Here is a 27,102-nt window from a genome sequence, read left to right as displayed (position 1 = left end):
TATTATCTTAATTCTTAATGGTTCTTATTACCATCTCCTTATCTCTCTTTCCCTATCTGTCAACCTCAGTCCTTGTCACCTTGGATTAATAATCTGCAAATGTTCCCCACTTGATGTTATGCTCTGTTCCCTCTCGCATTCTTTTCAGTATTGATTAATTCATTAATTTTTTTCAACTAATATTTATGGAGTGTCTATGGTATTTAGGCCCTGTATCAAGCATGTATTTTGATCCCTGCCCAATTCCAACTGGAAAAATGAAGTTACTTCATTCTGTGAGAGATAAAGTTTCAATCCCACAGACTCCATCTTTTCATCACAGTGCTCTCTGGTCCTTTAGACTTTGAGGAAGGGGCTAAGCTGGAATCCAGGAAGAAGTCAATAGCTGTCCCATTTCCCTCGGTGGGGTATGTCTTGGGATGAGCTTTCCCCAGAGCCTATGAAGGGCACCATTTACCTGTTGGTTCTTAAGGCTGTAGATGATGGGGTTGACCATAGGGGTGAACACAGTGTAGAAGACAGAGAAGGCCTTTCGGAGCAAGGGGGGCATGTGGTCTGTTGGGGCTACACAGACTACAATGAGGGTGCCATAAAACACCCCGACCACACTGAGGTGGGAGGAACAGGTAGAGAAGGCCTTCTCTCTACCATGGCCTGAGGGTATTTGTGGCACAGTCCTCAGGATGAAGGCATAGGATGCCACAATCAATAGGAAGGGGGCCACTGTCAGGAAGCCTGAGATGCTCACTCCAGCTCCCCACATGGCTGCCACATCCCCACAGAACAGCCCTGTAACTGGAGCAAAGTCACAAAAGTAGCGGTCAATCTCTCTGCTGCCAGGGCAAAGGGGCAGAGGGGCCGCCAGGGTCAGAGTGAAGGCGGAGAATGAGAAACCACTGAACCAGGCTCCAGCAGCCAGGCAGCCACACAAACAGGTGCTCATCAGGGCAGTGTAGTGAAGGGGGTGGCAGATGGCCAAGTAACGGTCGTAGGACATGGCGGAGAGCAGGAGGCACTCAGTTGCAGCCAGTGAGGCAAACATATAGAACTGGACCAGACAGCTGACCAGCGAGATGGCTTCCCTCCCTTCTAGGAAGCTCCACAACAGCTGAGGCACGATGTTGGAGGTATAGCCAATCTCCAGGAGGGAGAAGTGGCAGAGGAAGAAGTACATGGGTGTGTGGAGAGTCCGACTAGAGGCTACAGCCAGCGCAATGAGGACATTGCCCCCGACTGTTACCACATAGATGGCCAGAAAGAAGATGAAGGGGAGGAAGCCCAAGTGTTGCAGCTCCCGGAAGCCCACTAAGATCAGCCAGGTGGTCTGGTTTTCGCTGTCACCACTGGACTGCTTCCTCCTCTAGATCTGGGCCCAAGAGAAAAGAGGAAGGTAACTAGTATTAACCAAGATCCTGTTATGACCGCACATTATGCTCCGTTTATTCATTTATTCATCACAGCAAGCACTGGAGATAGGCCTTATCGTCTCCTGTTTATAGAAGAGAAACTAATACCCAGTGAGTTTGTCATTTATTCAAGGTCATTATGGTGGAGTCATGATTTGAACTCAGATTTGCTTGACTCCAAAGCTCCTGCATATAGTCTACTATCCTACAGGGCTTTTCCAAATTCTTTCCTAACAACAGAAATGTCAGAATCAGAGAGCAGCATAGAGCTCTTCCAATTAGCAGTGAGCAATTTACCTGACAATCCTGGCTGGGCATCAATAGGAGAACCATACCTGGTAAACTCTTCTGGAAGGTTGGGGGAGTGCCCATGACCTGGTCGGGGGTGGTCCTACTCTGAGGTCATGCATATCTCTCAGGCAGCTGCTCATCTCAGACTATTTTCCTTTTCCAAGAAAGTGAGACTTGGAAATGCAGATAAGCAATCCTATATCATTTACTCTATGAGAGATGCAATATAGAAAGATCTGAATTAACTCAGATCCCACTCCCCTGGGAAGCCACTCTTTCTCCTTGGACAAGCAGCTTGGTGACTGTTGGTAAAGCCATTTTCAAACTTTGCCCAGTCTCTAATCGTTTGTCAGAAGCTGGGGATACTTTCTTTTTCTTGTTTCTCCTGCCCTTATTCTCTGTACAAGTCAAATGCTCAACTTATCTCACCTAACTGTGGGTTCTTTAGAAAATTCTACATTGGTACAGGATTCCTTCTCTTAGTTCTTGCAGTGCTGCCCTGACAGCAAGCACACAGGAAGACGTTGATAAGTACTTTTGGAATGAATGAATAAATAAATAAGTGAATTAGTTACAATAATTTTCCAATAATAAGTTGCCATAGAAAAATTGCAACATCTGACAATTAATGGGCTAGGGTAAGAGGCATTTAAATGATCACTAAATAGAGAAGGAATCTCTGGGTCTTCCCATAACTGAGGTAATACTGGAATATCGTCACTCAGAGTTTGAGAAAGAACTATGATTAAGGTTGGAGATGGAAGTCAATGAGGGGTTTGTGTGCGTGTGTGTGTGTGTGTGTGTTTGTGTGTGTGTGTGTCTATGGTAGGAGGAAGAAACCAGAAAGCCCAACCTGAGATAGAGTTTTCTCATTTTTGGAGTTAAGAAAGGTGACATTTCACATTAGCAGATGGCAGCAAGAACACAGGGTTTTTGTGTTCCTTCCCTGGTCCTACTTTTCTCTCTGGTTTTGGGCTTACATCATGCAGACACACATTTGGTCACATGTGGAGTATAGACATAGAGCAAATAGAATACTTTCATATATATTTGAACATATTTTGTCTTCTACACACTAGTGACTTCTTAAAGAGCCAGGGAGAAACTTGAATTGAGAGTAGCATAGGACCTGGTGTTAGCAGACAGATGGAGCAAAGGAAGAAACTTGTATACTAACCAAACCAACCAGCGAATCGATCCAAAACTTCTCAAGTCTGGACTCTGAGTAAATGCTTATGATAAAAAAGTTATGATTGCTCTTGCTAATCAGTGAACTTGACCTGGACTCTGGTAAAATTCTTAGATAGATGTTTTATAGAACGCTTGAAAGTCTCATAAAAAGACGTCATCAGGAGCTATATAATGCTGATGATAATGTGAAAACTTGCATAGTGTCCTATATTGGTAGTATTAATAATTTAGTAGATCAGGAGAAAGGAGTATAAAAAGGACATATTAATTTCAGTAAAGCTTCATAAAAAAGGTAATGACCGTGAACTTAAAGATAATACTCTTAGTTTGGCTACTATACACCAAAATTATTCATCAATGACTCTCTGAAAGTCTGGAGAAAGATGTCTAATGAAAAGGAGAAGGTTTTGTAGATCTTGTCTTCTTCACCTCTTTTAGCAGTGACTTCAGTAGACACAGCAAATATGCATGGCTCATCAAACTTCAGATGATATGAAACAAAGAGGGAAAACCAATATTATAGGTGACAGAATTATAATTCCAAATAACCCTGTCTTTTGGAATGCTAGCCTAAGAACAAGATGAAATTTAACAGGGGGCACATATAAAATCTGCATGCAGGCTTTAACAATCAGTTGAAAAGAAGGGTAAGACCTGACTCAGTAGCCATTTGTGTGAAAATGATTTGAGATTTTTGTTGACTATCGTGAATTAGGACTTGGGAACTGTGAAGTATAAAGAACATATGAAGAATGTGGAAATGTTTAACATGTAAAAGACAAAACTAATGGAAGGATATGATGGCTGTTTTCAAATATTGGGCTTCTTATGAAGAAGAGGGATTATAGTTAGCCCACAGAAGCTCAGAGGGCAGAGCAATGACCAAGGGAGTGGTGGTGGTGGAAAACCCACACCCACCTATCTGTGCTGGTTTTATAGAGGTGATTCTTATAGGGCTAACTATTGTTATTTACAACATGATTTTTGGGTATTAAAATAAGGTGAGGCTCACTGAACAGGGTCAGAGGAGGGGAAATGAAGTTTCTTCCTAGAACCGCCAGAAGTTTGTTGGCAAATATGGGCCCCATTCATTGGAACCTCCTGGAACAAACACAAGACATTTAAAAAATATGGCAAGCTCTCTTCTGAACTTGTTTATGTTGGATAGGAGGGCGTCCTCTCTATAGGCAGAGAGTAGTATCAGCCCAGAAGAACTCTAGAAACTAAGATTCAGTGGAGAGGGGGCCTGACCTGCTTCGGGCTTGGAGTCAACTCCTCTCCTGGTTGTCTTACCCCTGGACTAAATTCTTCTGCCAGCTGACAGCTCTGTGGATTTTCTGCTTCTCTCCTGTGGAGGCTCCATGTTATTGGCTTCTCCCTACCCCAGGGTACCCACAGAAGACTGTTGTCCCTATTCTATATGTGCTGCTATGGACACTACTGCCTTTTCTAGAGCAGGACAGCCTCTTTCCCTTGTGGGTGTTGAAGAAGAACCTCCCTGGGGAGGAAATGTAGCTTGGAGCCAACTGGAGCAACTGTATCTATGTTTTCGTTCCAGGGAAATGTTCTGGTCCACCAGGGACCATATCCAAGTGTTTCACTCAAACCTAATGACCTCTTCCTTAAGAGATAGGGAAAGACTGGAAAGACATAAGAATAGCCACAATTAAAACCAACATTTATGTAATACTTTATGATTTATTAAGCAAATATTAATTTAGTTAATACATATCTGATGCTCAGAGAGAACCCCAAGATGAAATGTGAGTATGCCGTGATTTGTTCTTGCAGCGCTGGGATGGATTATTTAGAGTGTGACTTCTAAGGGCTAGATTAGCAGTTTCTACCCTGGCGTGGGTCAGGACTTGGGGTCCTGCTTTAATCTCTTAGCAGGGAGGAGGCAGGAGGAAACTGCCATATAATTCTGTAGATAATTTGTTCTGTTTAGTTTGATAGTTTAACACCACAGATTAACCTAAAACTAGGTCAGGTCCCTTCAAGAGATAATGGAGGCGGATAGTAAAATGCAGCTGAATGATAAATGTGAAGAAGGAACCCTGCTGCAGAAATGTAGCACTGAGTTCCTTCCACGTGAAAGCAGAGAGCAGATCGAGGTCAGGCGGAGGACAGCACAGGGTCATGGCAAGGGTTGGGTTTTCCTAGTAACAGACCAGGATGGTCCTTCCTGGAAGAAATTGGACAAGTGTCTTACCTTGACAGGTGGAAGGCAGAGTGGAAGACGTGTATGAGGAAAAGGTGACCTGCAAGGCAGTAATTAGCATACTTTCTTAGAGGGAGTAGCTGAGAATAAAATATGGCTGCCTAGGTCTTGGGTTGTGTAAAGAGCCTGACAGAGATGCCAGGTGAGAAAGAGAAGAAGAAGAGCATTTTCTAGGTAGAAGGGAAAGCCAGAGTTTATCGACTTGGAATTTATGATAGTAGTAATAAAAATATCCAGCTTGTGCTTAAAAGTTTGTGTTAATTTCAGCTCTTTTTCTGAGGTGTTATCTGTGAGTTTAAAGTGGAAATGAAGTATCTATAGGCTGTTTTCTAGGTATTACGTTATGCTTTTGTATAAAAATGTGTCATGACATTAATTAATTCAAGAAATATTTATTGAATATTTATGACCTGTCAGGCACTTTTCTAGACTCTAGGTATATAGCAATGAACAAAACAAAATTGAGTTAACAGAGTTATCTAGCTACTAATTTCAGTTACCCATGCCTTGATGATGGGTCTATAGTACCCTGATGAGACACCCCCTTCATCCAGAGCTGGCTTTCCTGAATGCAGAAATCCTGCCTGGGGAAAAATTCACCTTAATAGGACTGGCTTCTTATATCCCTCATCCCAACTCACTGATATAAGCATCAAGAATGAATGGAAAGGATATAAAGAGGAGGATGTGAAAACCAGAAAGGAAAATAACAAAACTAAAAAGACCATTTATCAAATAGTCCCTATGTGCTAGGCACTCTGATAAGAGTTTTACAAGATTATCTCATTGAAGCCTCACAAGAATCATAGGAGGTAGTTTTTATCATTATCTACAATTACGTATATCGGGCAACTATAGGACAGAGAGGTCAAATACATTGTCTAGGATCATACTGTTAGTGAACGGTGGAGCCAGAATTCAAATCTGACATTCCACAGTTTTGCCTTTGGATAATAGAGGAGAAGAGTAAATAGAGGATATTAAGAAAAAGAAGAAAACTGTGATGAGTTGGCCTGGAAATATGATTAAGTTGGTTCATAAAACTATCTTTAGATAGTTGCTACCTCCTCATATAAGTATTATGGAACAGATCCACAGATGTACACACCTACACAAGATGTACCCTAATTTGGCTCCTATTGATTGTCAAGATTTCATCCTGGAAAAAATATAAAATAGATGTTATCAAACAATGGCCTCAGTCATTAACAAACAAAGTCTCAGGAAAGCACTCTTACAATACTCACTAGGAGGAGTAAAACTTCCTGGTGAGCCCTGCAGGATAAACTTGTTGCAATATGTGCTTGCAGATAACTACATGAACTAATATTCTCAATACGGCTGTTAGTTTAATCCAGTAAAATGTTGGAGGATACTTAATAAAAACAAAGTTTGGCTTTTGGAATAACTGACCATCCATGCCATCCTTCATGAAAGTAATGTCATGCCAATTGTCTTTCAAGACTAATTTTGGATCATGGCAATAAAAACAGGTGAATAGCACATATGCATTAAAATAACTCTTATTTAGAAATATATTTCCTTCTAGTTTTTATATGCATTTTCTACATATAACTGAGTAGTATTCCATTGTATGTATATACCACATATTCTTTATCTATTCATCTGTTGATGAGTACTTGGGTTGCTTCCCTGTCTTGGCTATTGTGAATGATGCTGCAATGAACATAGAAGTGCATAAATTTCTTTGTATTGTTGATTTCATGTTCTTTGGCTAAATACCCAGTAGTGAGATAGCTGGATTATATGGTATTTCTATTTTTAATTTTTTGAGAAATTTCCATACTGTTTTCCATAGTGACAGAACCAGTTTGCATTCCCACCAGCAGTGTATGAGGGTTCCCTTTTATCCACATCCTCTCCAACATTTTTTATTTTTCTCTTGTTAATTATAGCCATTCTGACAGGTGTAGGGTGATATTTCATTGTAGTTTTGATTTGTATTTCCCTAATAATTAGTGATGTTGAACATGTTTTCATGTACCTGTTGGCCATCTGTATTTCTTCTTTGGAAAAATCTCTGTTCATATCCTCTGCCCATTTTTTGATCAGGTTATTTTTGTTGTTCTTGTTGAGTTGTATGATTTCTTTATATATTTTGGAAATTGACTTCTTGCTGGATATGTGATTTGCAAATATTTTCTCCCAGTTGGAGAGTTGTCTTTTCATTTTGGTCATAGTTTCCTTTGCTTTGCAGAACCTTTTTAGTCTGGTGTAGTCCCATTTGTTTATTTTTTCTTTTGTTTCCCTTGCCTGAGTAGACGTGGTAGTTGAAACGATGCTGCTAAGACAGATGTCAAAGAGTGTAATGCCAATATTTTCTTCTAGGAGTTTTATGGTTTCAGGTCTTACATTCAAGTCTTTAATCCATTTGAGTTAATTTTTGTGTATGGTCTAAGATAACTGTCTGCTTTCATTCTTTTGCACGTGGCTGTCCAGTTTTCCCAACACCGTTTGTTGAAGACTTTCTTTTCTCCATTGTGTGTTCTTGGGTCCTTTGTTGAAGATTAGCTGTCCATAGATGCGTGGTTTTATTTCTGGGATTTCAATTCTATCCCATTGATCTGTGTGTCTGTTTTTCTGCCAGTACAAGGCTGTTTTGATTACTATGGCTTTGCAGTATATTTTGAAGTTAGGAATTGTGATGCCTCCAGCTTTGTTCTTTTTTCTCAGGATTGCTATGGCTATTTGGGGTCTTTTGTTGTTCCATAAACATTTTAGGAGTTTTTGTTCTATTTCTGTGAAGAATGTCATTGGGATTCTGATAGGGATTGCATCAAATCTGTATATCGCTTTTGGTAATATGGACGTTTTAAGTATGTTTATTCTTCCAATCCATGAGCATGGACTCTCTTTCTGTTTCTTTATCTCTTTGATTTCTTTCAATGATGTTTTATAGTTTTCATTGTATAGGTCTTTCACCTCCTTGGGTAAATTTATTCCTAGATAGTTTATTCTTTTTGTTGTGATTGTAAATGGGTTTGTATTCTTGACTTCTCTTTCTGTGAGTTTGTTATTAGTGCATAGAAATGCAATTGATTTTTGTACTCTTGGTGGAATGTCCATTTTATCATTATATACTGCCCCTCTTTGTCTCTCGTTGCCTGTTTTATCTTGAAATCTGCTTCGTCTGATATAAATATGGCAACACCTGCTTTCTTTTGCTTGCCATTTACTTGGAGTATCATTTTCCAGCCCTTTACTCTGAGCCTGTGTTTGTTTTTAGAGATGTGTTTCCTGGAGGTAGCATATTGTTGGGTCTTGTTTTTTAATCCATCCAGCCACTCTGTGTCTTTTGGTTGGAGAACTTAATCCATTTACATCTAGAGTGATTATTGATATATGAGGGCTTAATACTGCCTTTTATCTCTTGCTTTCTGGTTGTTCTATATTTCCCTTGTTTCTCGTCCCTTGTTTTTCTGACTGGCATTTCAGTTTGCTGGTTTTCTCTTATGGGTTCCTCAATTTTCTCTGTATTTATCATTTGTGTCCCTGCTCTGATTTTTTTTAGTGGTTAGCGTGAAGTTTGTATAAAAGATCTCATAGATGAGATAGTCAATTTTCTGATAGCATTTTATTAGCCTAAGCAGGTTCCATCCCTTTCCTCTTCCCAATCTGAGTTATTGTTGTCACAAATTATTCTTTTTTGTGTTATGAGTTTGTGACTAAATTGAAGTGTTTATAGTTATTTTTGATGCTTTCTTTCATCTTTTATGTTATAATTAAGTGTTTGCTAACCTGTTCTGATAGACAGCTACAATTTTCTGATTTTGTCTGTCTATTTATCTCCTTGCTCAAACCTTGTAAACCTTTGTTTCAGGTAGGAGGTCTCCTTTCATCATTTCTTCTAAGGCAGGTCTAGTGATGATGAACTCCATCAGCTTTTGTTTATCTGGGAAAACTTTTATTTCTCTGTCATACCTGAAGGATAATTTCACTAGATAGAGTATTCTTGGCTGAAAGTTTTTGTCTTTCAGTATTTTGAATATATCATTCCATTCTCTCTTGGCCTGTAAGTTTTCTGCTGAGAAATCCACTGAAAGCCTGATAGGAGCTCCTTTGCAGGTTATTTTCTTCTGCCTTGCTGCCATTAATATTTTCTATTTGTCACTGGCTTTTGACAGTTTTACTGTTATATACCTGGGAGAAGATCTTTTTACACTGATGTAATTATGAGTCTATTGGCTTCCTGTATTTGTAAGTCCAGTTCTTTCCTCAGGTTTGGGAAGTTCTCAGCTCTTATTTCTTTAAACAAGTCCTCTGCTCCTTTCTCCCTCTCTTCTCCTTCTGGAATACCTATAATCCTTGTTACTTTTCCCAACTGAGTCAGATATTTCTTGAAGAATTTCTTCATTAAAAAAAATCTTAATTTTCTCTCCTCCTTCACTGCCACTCGGTGGGTCATGCTTGTGAGGTGGGCATTGTCCATTTCTTATCTCAGAGGAAGAATGGTGAATGTTTCTAGGAATAAGCCATTTGTGGTTTTGTGAAAGTGAGCACCTGAGATTTGAAAGCTTACATTGTTTAGATGTATTTTGGAAAGTGGGTACAAATTGCTATATCTAATCTTTTGAGGCCAGAAGACCCCAAACACAGGTAAACAGAAAACAAATGTTAATATTTTTGGCCTGAAGGTGGTGAAGGCTATTTTGTGTAAAAAAACATTATGACATAAGGTTGTTCAAGCCTGAGGCCAACCTCATTGAAATCTGGCAGGAAAATTCTTGACATTCACTCACCAGAGCCCTTCTCAGCATGGCATGGCATGGCATGATTGGGAGGAAATCTGTAACTCCTGGCTTCTTCCTTGGGAGGGAAAAGATCGGAAAGTATATCCAATGTTCTGACTTTTTGGGGTGTTACCAAAGGACTGTTTTCTGTCTTGCCTGAATCTAAGTAAGCACTGACAGGAATGGGATGTCAGGTTGGGGGCGATTGAGAACAAAGGCAGTCACTGTGGCTTGGCCCATGGCCAGAATTTGTAGTACAACAGACGGACACTAGGTGTAACTCTAGTACTGCAACTTTCTCTATGACCGGAGAGGCTGAAGAATTGCAGACAAACAGGAGATCTTGAGGAGAAACTGGCAAACTTCTTTAATTAGGAGATTACATGTGCAAATCCAGAGAGTGTGCATTCCCAGAAGAGGTTTGAGAGGTCTCCAGATTCTCTAGCTGGGATGATTGGAGAAAGTCCTCCTTGTATGAAACCAGACCACAAAGACTGGGAGAGAGAGCTAAATTTTCAAAGGCTGAAGTCCCAAAAGAAAATAATACAGCATGAAAAGAAACAGGAAAACACGGCCATTCAAAGAAACAAACAATCTCCAGAAGCCAACCCTAAAGAAATGGTGATATGTGAATTACTAGAGAAAGAATTCAAAATAACCATCATAAGGATGCTCAATGAATTAAAAGAGAAAACAGATGGACAACTAAATGAAATCAAGAAATCAACAAAATGAGAATGCTTGAACAAAATGAGAATATAAACAAAGAGAGAAATTATGAAGAAGAACCAAATAGAAATTCTGGAACTGAATAACACAATAACTGAATTGAAAAATATGCTAGAGGGACTCAACAGCAAACTTTACTGGGCAGAAGAAAGAATCAGTGAACTTAAAGGTAGAAATTTTGAAATTACTGAGGCAGAGGAGCCAAAAGAAAAAAAGAGTAAAAATGAAGATAGCCTAGGAGACATGGGACATCACCATGAGGAACAACATATACATTATGGGAGTCACAGAAGGAGGAGAAAGAGAGAAAGGGGCAGAGAGCTTATTTGAAGAAATAATGACTGAAAGCTTCCCAAATCTGAGGAGAGTAATGGACATAAAATTTCAAGAAGCTCAAAGAACTCTAATTAAGATCAACCTAAAGAGACCTACATTGAGACGCATCATAATCAAACTGTCGAAAGTCACAGACAAGAGAATCTTGAAATCAGCAAGAGAAAAGTGACTTGTCATGTGCAAGAGAGCTCCTACTAGGTGATCAGCCAATTTCTCAGCAGAAACGTTGCAGGATAGAGGGAATGGGATGATATATTCAAAGTGTGAAAGAAAAAACCCTGCCAACCAAGAATACTATATTCAGCAAAACTGTCCTTCAAAAACGAAGGAGAAATTAAGACTTCCCCAGATAAACAAAAAGTGAAGGAGTTCATTGCCACCAGATCTGCCTTACAAGAGATAGTGAAGAGAGGGCTGGCCCTGTGGCCGAGTAGTTGGGTTTGTGTCCTCCATTTCAGTGGCCCAGGGTTTCGCTGATTCGGATCCTGGGCTCAGACGTGGCACCACTCATCAGGCCATGTTGGGGTGGCATCCCACAAGCCCCTGCTAGAAGGACCCACAGGTAGAGTGTACAGCTGTGTGCTGGGGGGGATTTGGGGAGAAAAGGCAAAAAAAAGAAAAGAGAGAAAAGGAAGATTGGCAACAGTTGTCAGCTCAGGTGCTAATCTTAAAAAAAAAAAAAGAAATACTGAAGAAAGTCCTCCAAGTTGAAGCAAAAGGATGATAAACAGATATACAAAGCCATATGAAAATATAAAACTCTCTGATAAAGGTAAATATATAGACAAATATAGAATTCTGTACTACTGTAATGTAGGTCCATAAATCACTTTTAAATTTGATATAGAACTTAAAACTCAAAAGCATAAAAAGTAATTATGAATCTATGTTGGTGGATATACAATATAAAAAGAGGTATTTTCTCTGACCACAAGTGGAGTAAATTAGACCAATAGCAATTAAATATCTAGAAAAACTCCAAATATTTGGAATTTAGGCAACATATATTTTTAATTGAGATATAATTGACATATAGCATTATATTAGTTTCGGGTATACAACACAATGATTCAGTATTTGTACATGTTTTAAAGTGCCACAACAATATGTCTAGTTAACATCCATTACCACACAAAGTTACAAAGTTTTTTCTTGTGATAAGAACTTTTATGATCTACTTTCTTATCAACTTTCAAATATGCAATACAGTATTTTTAACTATAGTCACTGGCCACATGCTGTTAAATAACCCAAGGGTAAAGGAAGAAATTACAGGGGAAATGAGAAAATATTTTGAGTTAAATGATATTAATAATATTAATATCAAAATTTGTGTGATGCAGCTAAATAAGTGCTTAGAAGGAGCTTTATATCTTTAAGTGCTTATATTGAAAGATAATCCAGATCTGATCCAGATAGTTTCACTGGTGAATTCTATAAAATTTTAAGTAAGAAATAATACAGAGCCTTCAGAAACTCTCTCAGAAACTAGAGGAGGAGGGAGCATTTCCTAATGTGTCTTGTGGGACCAGAATAATCCTAATATCAAAACCTAACAGAGACATTATAGAAACAGAAAGTCACAGGTCAGTATATGTCATGACCATAGACAAAAATCTTTAACAAAATTTTAGCAAATTAATTCCAGCAATATATTAATATGCTCATATATCATGACCAAGTGTAGTTTATTTCAGAAATGCAAGTTTAAAAATCAATCAACGTTATTTACCCCATTAAAAACAGAGGAGAAAAATTATAAGCGCAGAAAAAACATTTGAAAAATTTAACACTCAATCATAAGAAAAACTCTGAGTACACTACTATCTTTATTTGCAGATGACATGATCATGTATATAGAAAATACTAAGGAAACTACAAAGAAATACCAGAAATACTAATAAGTGAGTTTGACAACATAACAGAATGCAAAGTTAGCTTTTTGTCTATTAATTAGCAATAAGCAATTGGAAAATAAAATTAAGAATGCCATTTAAAATAGCATAAAAACATATGGATAAATATAACAAAATGTGGACAAGATTTATACACTGAAAGTGATAAAACATTGAAATTGAAGTACACCTAAATAAAGAGAGAAATATACCATGTTCATGGATTGGAGCATTCAATATTATTAATGTGTCAATTCTTCCCAAATTGATATACAGATTTAATGAAATCTCAAATAAAAAACTCCATTAATATTTTTTTGGGTAGAAATTAGAAGAGAATTATAAAATTTCCATGGGTTTCAAAGGATCTAGAATAGCTGGAAAAATTTTGAAAAAGGAAACAAAGTTAGAAAAACTACTGTACCTGGTCTCAAGGCTTATTATCAAGCTATTGTAAACAAAATAGTGTTAAAGTGGCATAGGGATATATTGTATATGGAGCAAGTAAGAGTGTAGAAATAGATGAATACATAAATTTTCAACTGATTTTTGACAAAGATGCCAAAGTAATTTAATGGGGGGAAGTGAGTTAGTCTTTTCAGCAGATGTCCTGGAACAACTGGATACATGTATAGAACTTATAGAAAAACTGTCCATATAGACATTTATAGAACGCATTATAGAAAAACTGTCCATATAGGAAAAAAAAGGAAACCAAATCAAACCCTGACCCCATCTCAAACCACACACAAAAATTAGCTCATAATGTATTATAGATTTAAATTAAAAGTAAAAAATGATAACATTTCTAGAGGAAAACAGAGGAGAAAAGTCTTGGTGACTTGGAGTATGCAGGCAAAGATTCCTTAGCTGGGACATAAAAGGCACTAAATATAAAAGAGAGAAATGATAAATTGGACCTTATCAAAATAATATCTTCTGCTCTTCAAGTCACGTTGGTAAGAAAATGAAAAGGCAAGCCGTAGATTCAGAGAAAATATTTACAATAAATATATCTGAAAAAGAACTTGATCTAGTATGCGCAAAGAACTCTTCCAACTTAATAATAAGAAGACAATGTAATAAAAAATGGACAAAAGATTTGAATAGGAACTTCACAAAAGAAGATTTAGAATTGGTCATTTGTTACATATAGAGATATTTATTAGCAAATATTAGTTAAAACTATGATGAGATATCACTATATACCCAGTAGTGTGGCTAAAATTAGAGACTGATAATACCAGGTGTTGGTGATCATGTGGAGCCATGGAAACTCTCATACATCATTGATGGGGATGCAAAAATAATTCAGCCTTTTTGGACAAAAGTTTGACTTAAAAAAAATAAGATTAATTGTACATTTTCCAAATGACACATCAATTCCATTCCTAGGTATTTATCCAAGAGAAATGAAAACATATATTCACAGTGAGACTTGCACTCAAATGTACAAAACAGCCTTGTTCATATAGACCCACAGTGGAAAAAACTCAACTCAAAGGTCCACCGGCAAGGGATAGATAAATGTATTGTGGTATATTCATGCAACCAAAAACTACTCAGTAATAAGAAGGAATGATCTGTGGTTACACATAGCATCATTGATGAATATAAAAAATATCCCACTGAGTAAAGGAAGCCAGGCATAAAACATAATATTGTATGATTCCTTTTATGCGAATTTCTAGAACATGCCAAGCTCATTAATTGTTATAGAAATAAGTTCAAAATCTACCTGATGTCAGGGAGGAGGCACTGACTGCCAAGGGAGATGACGGAACTTTTTGGAGTGATGGAAATGTCCTAAATCTTGATTGTGGTGTTACATGGGTGCATATATTTATCAAAACTTGTCAAACTGTATACTTAAAATAAGTGCATTTAATTGTATATAAATTTTCCTGCAACAAAAGTATTTAAAAATCTATGGTAAAGTCACCCTAAGTAGAAGAAAGGCTGAACTGTCAGAGCTCCCATTGTTGTCAACTCAGAAGTGGTAAGAGTTCCTTTAAGAATAGAAACTCATTGGGGCCGGTTCTGTGGCCAGTGGTTAAGTTTGTGCGCTCCGCTGCAGCGGCCCAGGGTTCAGATCCTGGGAGCGGACATGGCACTGCTCGTCAGGCCACGTTGAGGCGGCGTCCAACCTGCCACAACTAGAAAGACCTGCAACTAAGATATACAACTGTGTACGGCGTGGGAGGGGGGAGGAGTTTGGGGAGACAAAGCAGAAAAAAAAAAAAACAATAGAAATTCATGTTACTGCTTCCAAATGTGCCCTCTAATCCAGCCATGCTAAAGGGTAAATGCCACAGGGACTCCTGACCTTTGTATGTTCTGCCCTGTTTCCAACTGCCTGAATTATAACCTGCTATTTCTTGCCATTCATCCCTAACTCTCTTTTGGATTTTGATCTCTCCTTCTTACTTATTTGCTTCTCACCCAGTTTGTGAGTCCTGGTACTGATTTCCCAACGCTTGTCACATACCTTGGAGGTTGCTCTTGTTTTCAGACTAGCCTGATGTCTCTTCTGTCATTCTCTGATTCTGACATAGATTCACCACAGTTTGATTCTTTGTAATACAATGGTTCATCTGTATCCCTCTTCACCTTCAAGGGTTATTTTCTTCTTGGATAGAGTTGCAAAGTGGGAGTTTTATCTTACATTCCTCCATAGCTGTGTTTTTGGAAGTTATTCCTCAGTTCCAGGTGCTATTAGCCACTATTTCCATCCCCATAGGTCCTGATTTACTTCTCTGATGGCCCCAGTCTGGAATTTCCAGGCTGCTTCTCTTATTTGGACTCTGTCCCCTTTCCACAGGCACTGAGTAAAGATTGACACAGGTGAGGACATTACATATTAGCGCTTGTGTTTTTTTCTTCACAATACTGCCGTGTAAGTCTGGATGGGTATTTTGAATATTCTTTTTAAAGGGCTAGTTTAATTAAAGGAAAGGTAGAAACTTAGATTACTGATTTGATATTTTTATTCCTTCCTAATACAAGCATTTACTGCTGTAAATTTCCTTCTAAGCACTGCTTTAGCTGCATTCCACACATTTTAATATTATATTTTTATTTTCAATCAGTTCAAAATATTTCTTAAATTCCCTTAAGTTTATCTCTTTGACAAGTTGGTTATTTAGAAGTGTGTTCTTTAATTTCAAAATATTTGGGGGATTTTCCACATATCTGTTATTATTTTTTAGTTTTATTCTTTTTTGATAATTCTATTTTTTGCTTGTATGTTATTTTCTTATTCTATTTTGTTCCTGTATGAGTTTGAAATTTATATATTATATTTCCATTCTTTTACTAGTTGATTTGAAAATTTTACTAATGCACTCTTTTTTTTCCCTTTTTCTCCCCAAAGCCCCCCAGTACATAGTTGTATATTCTTTTGTTGTGAGTCCTTCTAGTTGTGGCATGTGGGATGCTGCCTCAGCATGGTTTGATGAGCAGTGCCATGTCTGCGCCCAGGACTGGAACCAACGAAACACTGGGCCGCCTGCAGCAGAGCGGGTGAACTTAACTACTCGGTCACGGGGCCAGCCCCATACTAATACATTCTTAATAAAGTTAGTTAATATCTTAACCATTCTTCTGTAGAATACAAGGCCTTAGGAAATACTCTAAATATTGCCTGACTTTCATGCTCCTGTTTTCAGTAGTTTTAGTTTTCATTATCTAACCGCACAAACTAGATGTTATTATTATCTTTTGTTACAGATCAAGTTGCCTAGGAAACAGATTCTGAGATGGAAATTCACATGCAAGAAGCTTATTGGAGAGTGCTTTTGGAATCAACACCTGTGTGTATGTGTGAGGAGATGGGTACCTGAAGGAAGTAGGATTGGTTAGAGGGACAAGTTGAACTATGGTGTAGTCAGAGCAAAGTGCTCAGCCAACCCTATAAGAAGTTGTGGAACTGAGATGGCCATGCAGAATTATCCCCTTCTGAGGCAAAAGGGCTCTCTTCCTCTGAGAGTGATTCTCAGAGAGGGATTCAGTTGAATGATGTCTGCAGATAACCCTCCTAGCAGCTGTGGGAATGAATGCTTTCATCTGTAAGGAGTGGAGAGAGTCTGATCTGTGCATCGTATCATCCACTATAATCTGTCCGTGACTGGATGTCGATATGTAAACATAAACTTCAGACCTGAGTGAGAACAGGCCAATGGTTTTATATTAGCATGAGAGAAGGTTACTATTATTGTTGCTGTTAATTATTTTATGCCCTCAGCCATGGCGGAGGCACATAACTTTCCTGAGACTTTCCCTTTGCTAGAAGCCAAAGAACTAAAAGAGACTTTCCCCATCACTTTGGAGATGATATGATTATATACTTAGAAACCCTAAAATATTAGTAAAAAGTATACTAGAATCTATAATATATTTTGTGAGGTGGGCATGTAGAAGATATATTTACAAAAAAGTACCTGTTCTCTGTACTACTTATAAACACCTAGAAATGGAAAGAAGAAAACATCTCATTCACGTTAACAGTAAAAAGTGTCATATACTTAGGAATAAATTTAATAAAAAAGGTTGAATCTGTATGAAGAACAGTATAATATCTTGCTGAATTATGTAAAATAAGATCTGAAAAGAGAAAAATGGGTATATTCTGAGATTAAAGATTTAACATCATAAAAAGCTACTTCTCTAAAAATTACTGTGTATATTTTATGTTAATTCTAATTTGAATGATAGCAGGTTTTGGTGGAAATTAGATGAAATATATTAAAATTTGTATGAAAAAATAAATTGGAATGTCACCATATTTTGAAAAAGAAGAATATTAGAATATATAGAATATAGAAGGAACATTTCTCACATAATAAAGGCCATGCAAATCCACAGCTAGCATCGTGCTCAGTGGTGAAAGGTTGAAAGCTTTTCCTCTAAGATCAGGAACAAGACCGCTCTCTCCACTCCTATTCGACATAGTACTGGAAGTCCTAGCTAGAGCAATCAGGCAAGAAAAAGAAATAAAAGGAATTCCAAGCAGAAAGGAAGAAGTAAAATAGTCTGTTTGCAGATGATCTCATCTCATATATAGAAAGTCCTAAAGACTCTGCCAAGAGACCGCTAGAACCAGTAAACGAATTCAGTAAAGTTGCAGGACACAAACTCAACATACAAAAATCAGTTGCATTTCTATACACTAACAATGAATTATCTGAAAAGGAATAAAGAAAACAATCCCATTCACAATAGCATCAAAAATAATAAAATACGTAGAAATTAATTTAACCAAGGAGGTGAAAGAACTGTACACTGAAAACTATAAGACACTGATGAAAGAAATTGAAGACACAAATAAAAGGAAAGATACCCTATGTTAGTGAATTGAAAGAATTCATATTGTTAAAATATCCATACTACACAAAGTTATCTACAGATTCAATGTAATCTTTGTCAATATTTCAATGGCAGTTTTTGCAAAAATACAATAAATAATGCTAAAATTTGTATGGAACCGCAAAAGACCCCAAATAGCCTAGGAAAATCTGAGAAAGAACGAAGCAAGAGGCATTGCACTTCCTTATTTCAAACTCTATTACAAAGCTATAGGAGTCAAAACAGTATGGTACAGGCATAAAACAGACACACAGACCAATGGAACAGAATACAGAACTCAGACATAAACCTATGCGTATTTGGTCAGTTAATCTTTGACAAGTAAGTTGGAATACTCAATGGGAAAAGGACAGTCTCTTCAATGAGTGGTAAGAGGAAAACTGGATATTCACCTGCAAAAGAATGTCAATTGGACTCCAATCTTATACCAGTCACAGATATTAACTTGAAATGGATTAAGGACATAAATGTAAGACCTGAAATGATAAAACTCCTAGTGGAAATGATAGGGAAAAAGCTTCTTGACGTTGGTCTTGGCAATGATTTTTGGATATGACACCAAAAGCACAAGCAACAAAAGCAAAAATAAGCAAGTGGGTTCACATTAAACTAAAAAGCTTCTGCACAGCAGAGGAAGCAATCAACAAAATGAAAAGGCAACCTGCAGAATAGGAGGAAATATTGGCAAACCATACACTGATAAGGGGTTAGTATAAAAAATATAAAAAGGATTCATATAGGGGCCGGCCCGGTGGCGCAGTGGTTAAGTTTGCATGTTCTGCTTCTCTGCGGCCCAGGTTCGCTGGTTCGGATCCCGGGTGCAGACATGGCACCACGTGGCAAAAGCCATGCTGTGGTAGGCGTCCCACGTATAAAGTAGAGGAAGATGTGCATGAATGTTAGTTCAGGGCCAGTCTTCCTCAGCAAAAAGAGGAAGATTGGCAGTAGTTAGCCCTGGGCTAATCTTCCTCAAAAAAAAAAAAAAAAAAGAATAAAAATTAAAAAGGATTCATATAACCCAACAGTAAAAAATCAAAAAACAGCAAAAAACCCAACAAAATAATCTGATTAAAAAATGGGCAGAGGACATGAACAGACATTTTTCCAAAGAAGACATACAAATGGTACGTGAAAAGATGCTCAACATTACTAATCATCAAGGAAGTGCAAATTGAAACCACAATGAGATATCACCACACATCTCTTAGAATGACTATTATCAGCAAGACAAGAGATGTTGGTGAGAATGTGGAGAAAAGGGAACCCTTATGCACTGTTGGTAGGAAGTAAATTGGTACACCCAGTAGAGAAAAAAGTATGGAAGTTCCTCAAAAAAGTTAAGAATAGAACTATAATATGATCCAACAATCCCACTGCTGGGTATATATCCAAAGGAAATGAAATCACAATCTTGAAGAGATATTTAAATCTCTTTATTGCAGCATTATTCACAATTGCCAAGATATGGAAACAATCTAAGTGTCTATCAATGGATGAATGGATAAAGAAAATGTGGTAAATATACACACACACACACACACACATACACACAATGGAATATTATTCAGCCTTGAAAAAGAAGGAAATCCCACCACTTGCAACAACATAGGTGGTCCTTAAGGGCATTATCCTAAGGGAAATGTCAGATAGGGAAAGACAATTACTATATGATCTCACTCATACGTGGAACTAAAAATACCGAACTCATAGAAACAGAGAATAGAGTGATGGTTTCCAGGGGTTGGGGGTAGGGAAATGTGGAGATGTTGGTCGAAGGGTAAGACCTTCAGTTACAAGATGAATATCTTCTGGAGAATTTAATGTACAGCATGGTGACTCTAACTAATAATACTATATTACATACTTGAGAGTTGCTATGACAGTAGATCTTAAATGTTCTCGTCACACATGCACCCACATGAATGATAGTTATGTAAGGGGATGGAGGTGTTAAGTAACCTTATTATGGTAATTATTTCATAATACATACATGTATCAAATCATCACATCGTACACCTTAAACTTACACAATGTTGTATGTCGGTTATATCGCAATAAAACTAGAAAAAAAGAATATGAGAGAGAATGCACAAATCTGGCAAAATGTTGACAGTGGGTGAATCTATGGGTATAAGGCATATGTGAGTTTATTATAATATTTGTATATGTGAGTTTATTATAATATTTTTACAACTTTTATGTAGGTTTAAATTATTTTTGAAAATTAGAAGTTCGATTAATTTTCTAAAAAAAAAGAGAATAACAACGAAGACTTGTCATACCAGATATCAGAACATAGCAAATGTCCCATTGGTATCTTAGTACTACAATGTTAGTACTACACTACCACTAAATGAAATCAACAAGACATTTATGTTAGAATAGACAAATATGACCAGTTGAACAGAAGAGGAAATCAGATGGAATTTCAGGTGGATTAAATTTTTTTAAAATGAATAGCAAAACAATATGTGTGTATAAAAATACAACAATTGACAAAAATTTGGATGGATATATGGTAGACTGTTAATATGAGTTAATGGACAATGTGTGGAAGAGAAGAAATGAGAAGGGGAGAGGGAAGCCAATCAGAAAAGGAAAAAAAGTACCACATTAACAAAAAGCAGGATGTAGATTCTATCATAGGTATTGATGTATAATTATATAAATACATGTTTATTTAAAAATAGACATTTAATAAATTAAAAAAGCTATCTATTAAGTTTTGCATAGAAATTTCATAACATTCTTGGAAATTACATGCATATCAATTTGTTTTAGCTAATATTCAATTAAGAAGGCCAAGTTCATTTTAGTTAGCGTATTTTAAAATAATTTATGTGTTTTGGTTTACATTTGTATATTTGCATTTTTTGCTGATACTATTCTCAATTCACGAAAATAAAGCGATTCTTCATCTAAGCATAAAAGCATTTATAGACTAGACTTTTGGTGGTGAACACGATGTAGTCTGCACAGGAGTTGAAACATAATGATGTACATCTAAAATTTATATAATGTTATAAACCCATGTTACTATCATAAAAAAGACTAAAAACTACCCCCAACCCCTCCAAACCCAAAACAACAACACAACAACAACAACAAAAGCAGTTATAGAAACAATTCAAAATACTCCCATGTAAATTGAGCGTAGGCCTTTGGTGTGGATGTAGAATGTGAACCCACAGTGCTAAGTAACTTTGCAAGGACTTTTGCACAAGCAACCAAAAAAGGAAAGCGCTGATAGAAAGCACCCCTTCTCCAAATCTTGTTTGCTTTAAATAACTTTCTAATTCAATGAGGAAATTTGTCTGAAATTTGGGTCTCAAGTCCAAGATCTAGCTTCATTGTCTGTTTAGTGATCATTTACCTGAATTATGGGAGGAAGCAGCACAAGGTGAGTATATTCACAGTAAGAAGTAATGATCAATATTATTGTGGCCCGTCCCAAGGGTCTTCCCTCCAAATGGTTGCCCTGGGCTTTCTCTATAAACTATGCTCACCTACGAACTACTAGTTTCGAATGTCTTCTGCTAAATGTGTTTTGAATCAGGTGCTTCTGATTCCATAATTTCTAGAATTTCTCCAAAAAGGACTGGTTTGAGAAACCCTGATTTTTACCACAGCATTTGAAAGAATGGACATAGCTTCCTAGCATATTTCTGAAAAATCCAGTATGTTGTAAATGCCTCTTCAGTGCCTGGATTCAGATCTCAGTCTACATGCAGAGCACCCTGACTAAAGCTCTCTGGCAAGGAAGATTTTGGCAGGAGGTTTCCTCCATTAGCTGTACTCGCGTCTTTCCATACAGCTCCTCTTTCAGTGCTGGGGTCCTTGTTTGTTGTCCTTCTTTGGTCTATCTCCAAGATTCTACATCTTGCTCTGAATGTTTGTAATGTTCCCATTAGAATCTTCTATCTTCTTTTCCAGATGACCCCCAGACATGCTATTTTACAAACATTTCTAGGAAAATAATGGTTCCTCTTGCCCGGGGCACGTTTATTTTCTTTTCTGCACTTAACTGTGGTTCCTGACCTGGATACTCCTTTTTATTGCTTACAGGGAAAGGCAGAGGTACAACCAAATTATAGGCAAGCAGGCTGCTGCCTTAAGTTTTGACTTGGCTGGAAATGTAGAAAGTCCCAGTGGTTCCTAATACCCTGGCCTGCTATTTTATTCTTTCACAGGTACTTAGCCCATAGCCCAGGGCAGAAGGTGTTTTACACTAGACTCCAATACTAGAAAGAGTAGTCCTCAGGACTAGCTTTTATTTTATTTTTTACCAGTATTGAAATCATAAAGGTTTATAACTTTGTATAATTTCGAGTGTACATTATTATTTATCAATTTCTGTATAAGCTGCATTGTGCTCACCACCAGTAGTCTACTTTTTATCTGTCACCATACATATGTGCCCCTCTACCCTTTTCTCCCACCCCTCAGCCCCTTCCCCTCTGCAAGCACTAATCTGTTCTCTTTATCCATGTGTTTGTTTATCTTTCACATAGGAGTGAAATCATGCAGTGTCTTTCTCTGTCTGGCTTATTTCGAGGACTGGTTTTTCTTATCTGTCCCTCTCCCACATGGTTCAAGGTCAATCTCTCACTCCCAGACATATTCTCAACCATACTTGCTTAGCTTAGTGTGATAGAATTCCTATTCCTGTCCTTCATGCACCCTTTCAATGCCTCTAGGTGAAATGGAGGAGAAACACAATGTAGCACTTTTGCTGTGTTTCTGATCATGTATCTCTTTGCTATCAGGACCTTCTGCTTATCTCTTTTGGCACACCAAGATCCTCCACACTCATTTCACTCATGCGACTTCATATACTGGTTATCCATGGTATAGAAAACAGGATAAAACTGAGAAGAGTTTGCCTTGATTCTGAAGAGTTGTAGGATATCAGTTTGCAATACCTTCAGTTTGGAGGTCTTAAATAGTTTGGTTGGAATGGATATTCCCTGAAATATAAGAAATCAGGTTTAGAGGTTGTGATAAAGAGGATATTGCAGTCTGACATGAAGGAGGCTAACAGCTATTGGCACCAATCTTTTAATCGACGTCAATATAGTATCTGATTATTTAGTGGTAGTGGTGGTTGGGGGTGGGGATCCTGACAATATCTCATAGGATAGCTAAATATTGTCATACACACTTTTCAAGTTCTCCATCTTCCTGAAATAGGAAGTCTCTGGATCCAAGTTATATCTGATTCTCATCGTCTATGTTGCCATATTCTATCCCTATTCCTGAGCCCTCAGCTGTGAACCACCATATCAAGGAACTCCTCCTGGGCTTTGTTCCATGCCTAGGTTGGCTGGACAAGTGCAAGCTCTGATCCTGGGGCCATGGCATGTGATGACATACACTCCTTTTCCATATTCTGTATGTCTCTAGGGGGATGAGGAACTTGGCCATGGAACCTTATTATATGTTCTGATTGCCTCGTTCATGTTACCCGTGAGGCTTCCTTTGTTCCTGAAGTAGGCTACTTCCTGCTTCCTAGAACCAACCTTACAAGAAACAAAGATATAAACAATGCCAAATGGGAAACTGGATCATGCTTGGAACTCTCTCTGGACAAAGAACAATACCTGGTACAGACTAAAGATTGGAGGAGGGAAAGGAAAAGTGGGGTGAAATTATGGAAGGAAGCTGGCAGGCTCACAGTTTCTGTGCTGGCACAATCAGCCTTTCTTCATCCTCTTCCTGGATGTAGGACTTGGTGCCAGAACCCTTGAGGCTTTCTCCAAGAATAAAAGCAGGTGAAGCTGAGTGGTGCCCCCATTTCAGGTTCTTGGGGACAGCCAAAATGATGTCCTTCGCCTCACTGCTCCTGGTGGGCATCCTGTTCTCTGCCACCCAGGCCAAGCAATTTACAAAATGTGAGCTGTCCCAGGTGCTGAAATCCATGGATGGCTATAAAGGCGTCACTTTGCCTGAATGTGAGTTTCCTGCTGCCTTGCTTTCTTCAACTGCTTCTCTCCCCTATCCTCCTTTTCCTTCTCTTTTCTTCACTTTCATTGAATTGTCTAATAATCCTCTTATCTTGTCTGCTTATCTGTTTACTCTTTTATTACATTTATTCTCCTGTTTTTCCTTTCTGCCATTATTTGACCCTTTTTAGAACTCTTCTTTTCATCTCATCAAGATGCTTTGTGCTTTATCACATTTGGAGATTGGCCGAACAGTCTTTTTCTGTCTAGGAATACAAGTTCTCATTTGTGCTGTGCCTGGACATCTCTGTGATAACTCTTTCTCATCTTTCCTTCAGGGATCTGTACCATATTTCATAGCAGTGGTTATGACACACAAACCATAGTTAAAAATAACGGCAAAACAGAATATGGACTCTTCCAGATCAATAATAAAATGTGGTGCAGGGACAACCAGATCCTCCCATCAAGGAACATCTGTGGCATCTCCTGTAACAGTGAGTAGCTTCTTTTACTCTGTTCCTCTGTTTTTCTGTTGCCTACCCCTGGGATTATCTCCTTTTTGGTGTCAAGCACATCTCAGGCTTCACTGCCTTGGACTCCACATCAACTGTGGGACTTGAATTGTCAGTACTGAGTAAGAGGTTTTTAGAATTTTTCATGATCAACAAATCCGCAGACAGTCCCCTGAAGTTCACTAGTAGATGATCTGAGTTGTCTGAGAATCTTGAAGTCTGATACCCTGCATTTTCAGAGTAAGTCATCTGATGAAGTTGATAATTCCTCTGGAGAAGCCCCAGAGAGGTGAAGGGAGTCCCTACCTAGGGAGAGGTGTTACTGTACTGGCTTTCACAGATAGAAAGGCAACAGGCACAAACCTCCAGTTCAGAGAAGTACCAGACCTACTAGATCCGGGGAAGAGGGAAACCAATTACCTTTCTGGGTAATACTTAGCTCTTTCATTCCTTTCTTTGTGACTTCCGCCAGAGTTCCTGGATGATGACCTTACTGATGACGTGATGTGTGCCAAGAAGATCCTGGATAGTGAAGGAATTGACTACTGGTGAATCTCCATTCTATTTTCTACTTTCTCCTTCCCCTCCTTCTTCTCACCCCTTTAGTCCCAGCTCCACTCCCCCCTCTATCTATATCCTGGTCATTTAATATAGAATGTAGTCTCCAAAACAAAACTCATCAATTAGACTCAGGTTTCCAATTTTAAAGCCTTCCTCATTACATTCCTATTTAGCAATTTTCCTATAAGTGTTCCCTAATAGAAGGCTGAGCTCCAGACCTCCCTTCACTTGGACTTGAACATCTAATATTAGTTCTTTAGTCCTAGACCCCAAAGCAAGCCCTTGGTACCATTGCACATCTTTTCTAGCCTTACAATTTTCTTCGTTTTTAAAGAATGGACCCTATGGCCCATTTATCCATTAAATCCATTAAAAAATGGATTTAAAAAAATATACCTTGCCACCTGGCTAGGAAAGTCTTTCTGTAATTTTCATCCATACTCTTCCACCTCAGCCCACCTGGGGATAAAGCTAGATGGGGGTTTGAGATAAGATCCTGTTAACCAACTTACCCTGTCTCCTTTTTCCATTATCAGGTTGGCTCATAAGCCCCTCTGCTCTGAGAAGCTGGAACAGTGGCTCTGCGAGGAGTTGTGAACGCCCCCTGTCTTTGCTGCTTCTGCCTTCTTTATGTTCCTGCAATTCCTCTTCCCTAAGGCTACCTCAGTTTGCTGCTTTCTACCTGCTTGAAGCTAATTTGCCTCTAAGCCCTGGGCCCTATAATGACACCACTGGACACTTGAGGACTATTCTTCAGGGATGCATGACTGGTGCACTGGAATTTTGACCCTTGCTCAGTGCCCCCAATGGCATTTTCACTACAACAATGGATTCCACTTCTGTCCTGAATAAAGGGCCTGATTATGAGTGGCTGGCTGTATTTTCTTCCTGGAGGGAGAGGGAGGAAGTAGGGTGAGTAAGTGGACACTGACGCCATAGGTTATAGCCACCTTTCATCTCTACTGAAGAGGAAATAGGCTGAACTTATAACAAAGATGGAGGTTACTTTCTGTACCATTTCAATTCAACAAACTTTTATTGACCACCTGGCATATTCAAGGAACTATAGTGGGGATCCAAAGTTGGCTAAAAGGGTCTCTTCCCTCAAAGACTAGGAGGACAGACAAGATAAACAATAATAAATATAATACAGGGAGCAATGTCATAAGCATCATGAGAGAGGTTAGTAATGTGCCCTGAGCATTCATAAGAGGAAAAATAGTTTATATTTGGGGAGGGAGGGCTGTGGGAAAAGGGATCAAGGAAGGATTCATGAAAGGAGTGATATTTAAGCTGGTTTTGTAATGTGGGTGGGATTTTGACAGGTGGAGATGTGGAGTGGGCAAAGGACACAAAGCGGCTCCAAGAATCTGAAATGGGTGACTTGAGGGGGTTCAGGGTAAAGGAATACCCTTCATAAAGAGCTGTGAGAAGAACTCTCTCTGGAAGCCAGAGACAAGAACAGAGGACCCTTACAGTTAGCTCAGCAACTGAAGACTCTGGACACCTGCACCCTGCACCCTTTACCCTGGATCATGCTTCACTTGTTTTTAAGGAGGATGTTTCCAGAACCTTACTTATTCTAATGATTAAGAGAAATGTGAAAAAAGGAGACTCAGGAAATTTAAGTACTAAAGTCTTTTTCTGCTGCTCAGTGATGGTCTGAACCTGGGCAAGTCATCTTCATCCTCTGTGCCTCAGTTTCCCAATCTTAAAATGAGGGTTTTGGTCTAGGTGGTTTTTATGAAATCTCTTCTTGCTTTGACAATCCAGCATTCCAAAACTCCAATTTAAATTGCTCTATTTCTGAATTAGCTGATTTATCTTCTAATTCCTGTATTCTTCTTCTTCCTGCCTTCCTAAGATGTCTAGTAAGGCTGATTACACTCCTTCCACTCCC

General features: G+C 38.3%; 2 protein-coding genes across 3 annotated transcripts; one reads left to right on the top strand and one right to left on the bottom strand.

The window, feature by feature from the left end:
* Positions 1-355: 355 nt before the first annotated feature.
* On the bottom strand, positions 356-1,778 carry LOC103563631 (olfactory receptor 11A1-like). The gene is made up of 2 exons (XM_008539060.2): positions 1,704-1,778; positions 356-1,360 (listed from the first exon to the last, which is right to left on the bottom strand). Exons 1-2 carry the CDS (start codon positions 1,776-1,778, stop codon positions 356-358), a joined length of 1,080 nt encoding a protein of 359 aa, XP_008537282.2.
* A 7,023-nt stretch (positions 1,779-8,801) lies between these two features.
* Positions 8,802-26,069, top strand: LALBA (lactalbumin alpha). 2 transcript variants are annotated; one of them, XM_008539049.2, is made up of 4 exons: positions 8,802-24,135; positions 24,465-24,623; positions 25,114-25,189; positions 25,739-26,069. In XM_008539049.2, exons 1-4 carry the CDS (start codon positions 24,003-24,005, stop codon positions 25,797-25,799), a joined length of 429 nt encoding a protein of 142 aa, XP_008537271.1. In that variant the 5' UTR covers positions 8,802-24,002; the 3' UTR covers positions 25,800-26,069. The 2 variants fall into 2 exon arrangements, with proteins under 2 accessions (XP_008537271.1, XP_070477258.1); XM_070621157.1 differs by having other exon boundaries at positions 15,990-16,636.
* Positions 26,070-27,102: the final 1,033 nt, after the last annotated feature.

This window comes from Equus przewalskii, chromosome 5 (assembly GCF_037783145.1).
Source record: "Equus przewalskii isolate Varuska chromosome 5, EquPr2, whole genome shotgun sequence".
Taxonomy (NCBI): Eukaryota; Metazoa; Chordata; class Mammalia; order Perissodactyla; family Equidae; genus Equus; species Equus przewalskii.
The sequence above is the reverse complement of the archived record's forward strand: the minus strand, read 5'-3'. Positions and strand labels throughout refer to the sequence as shown.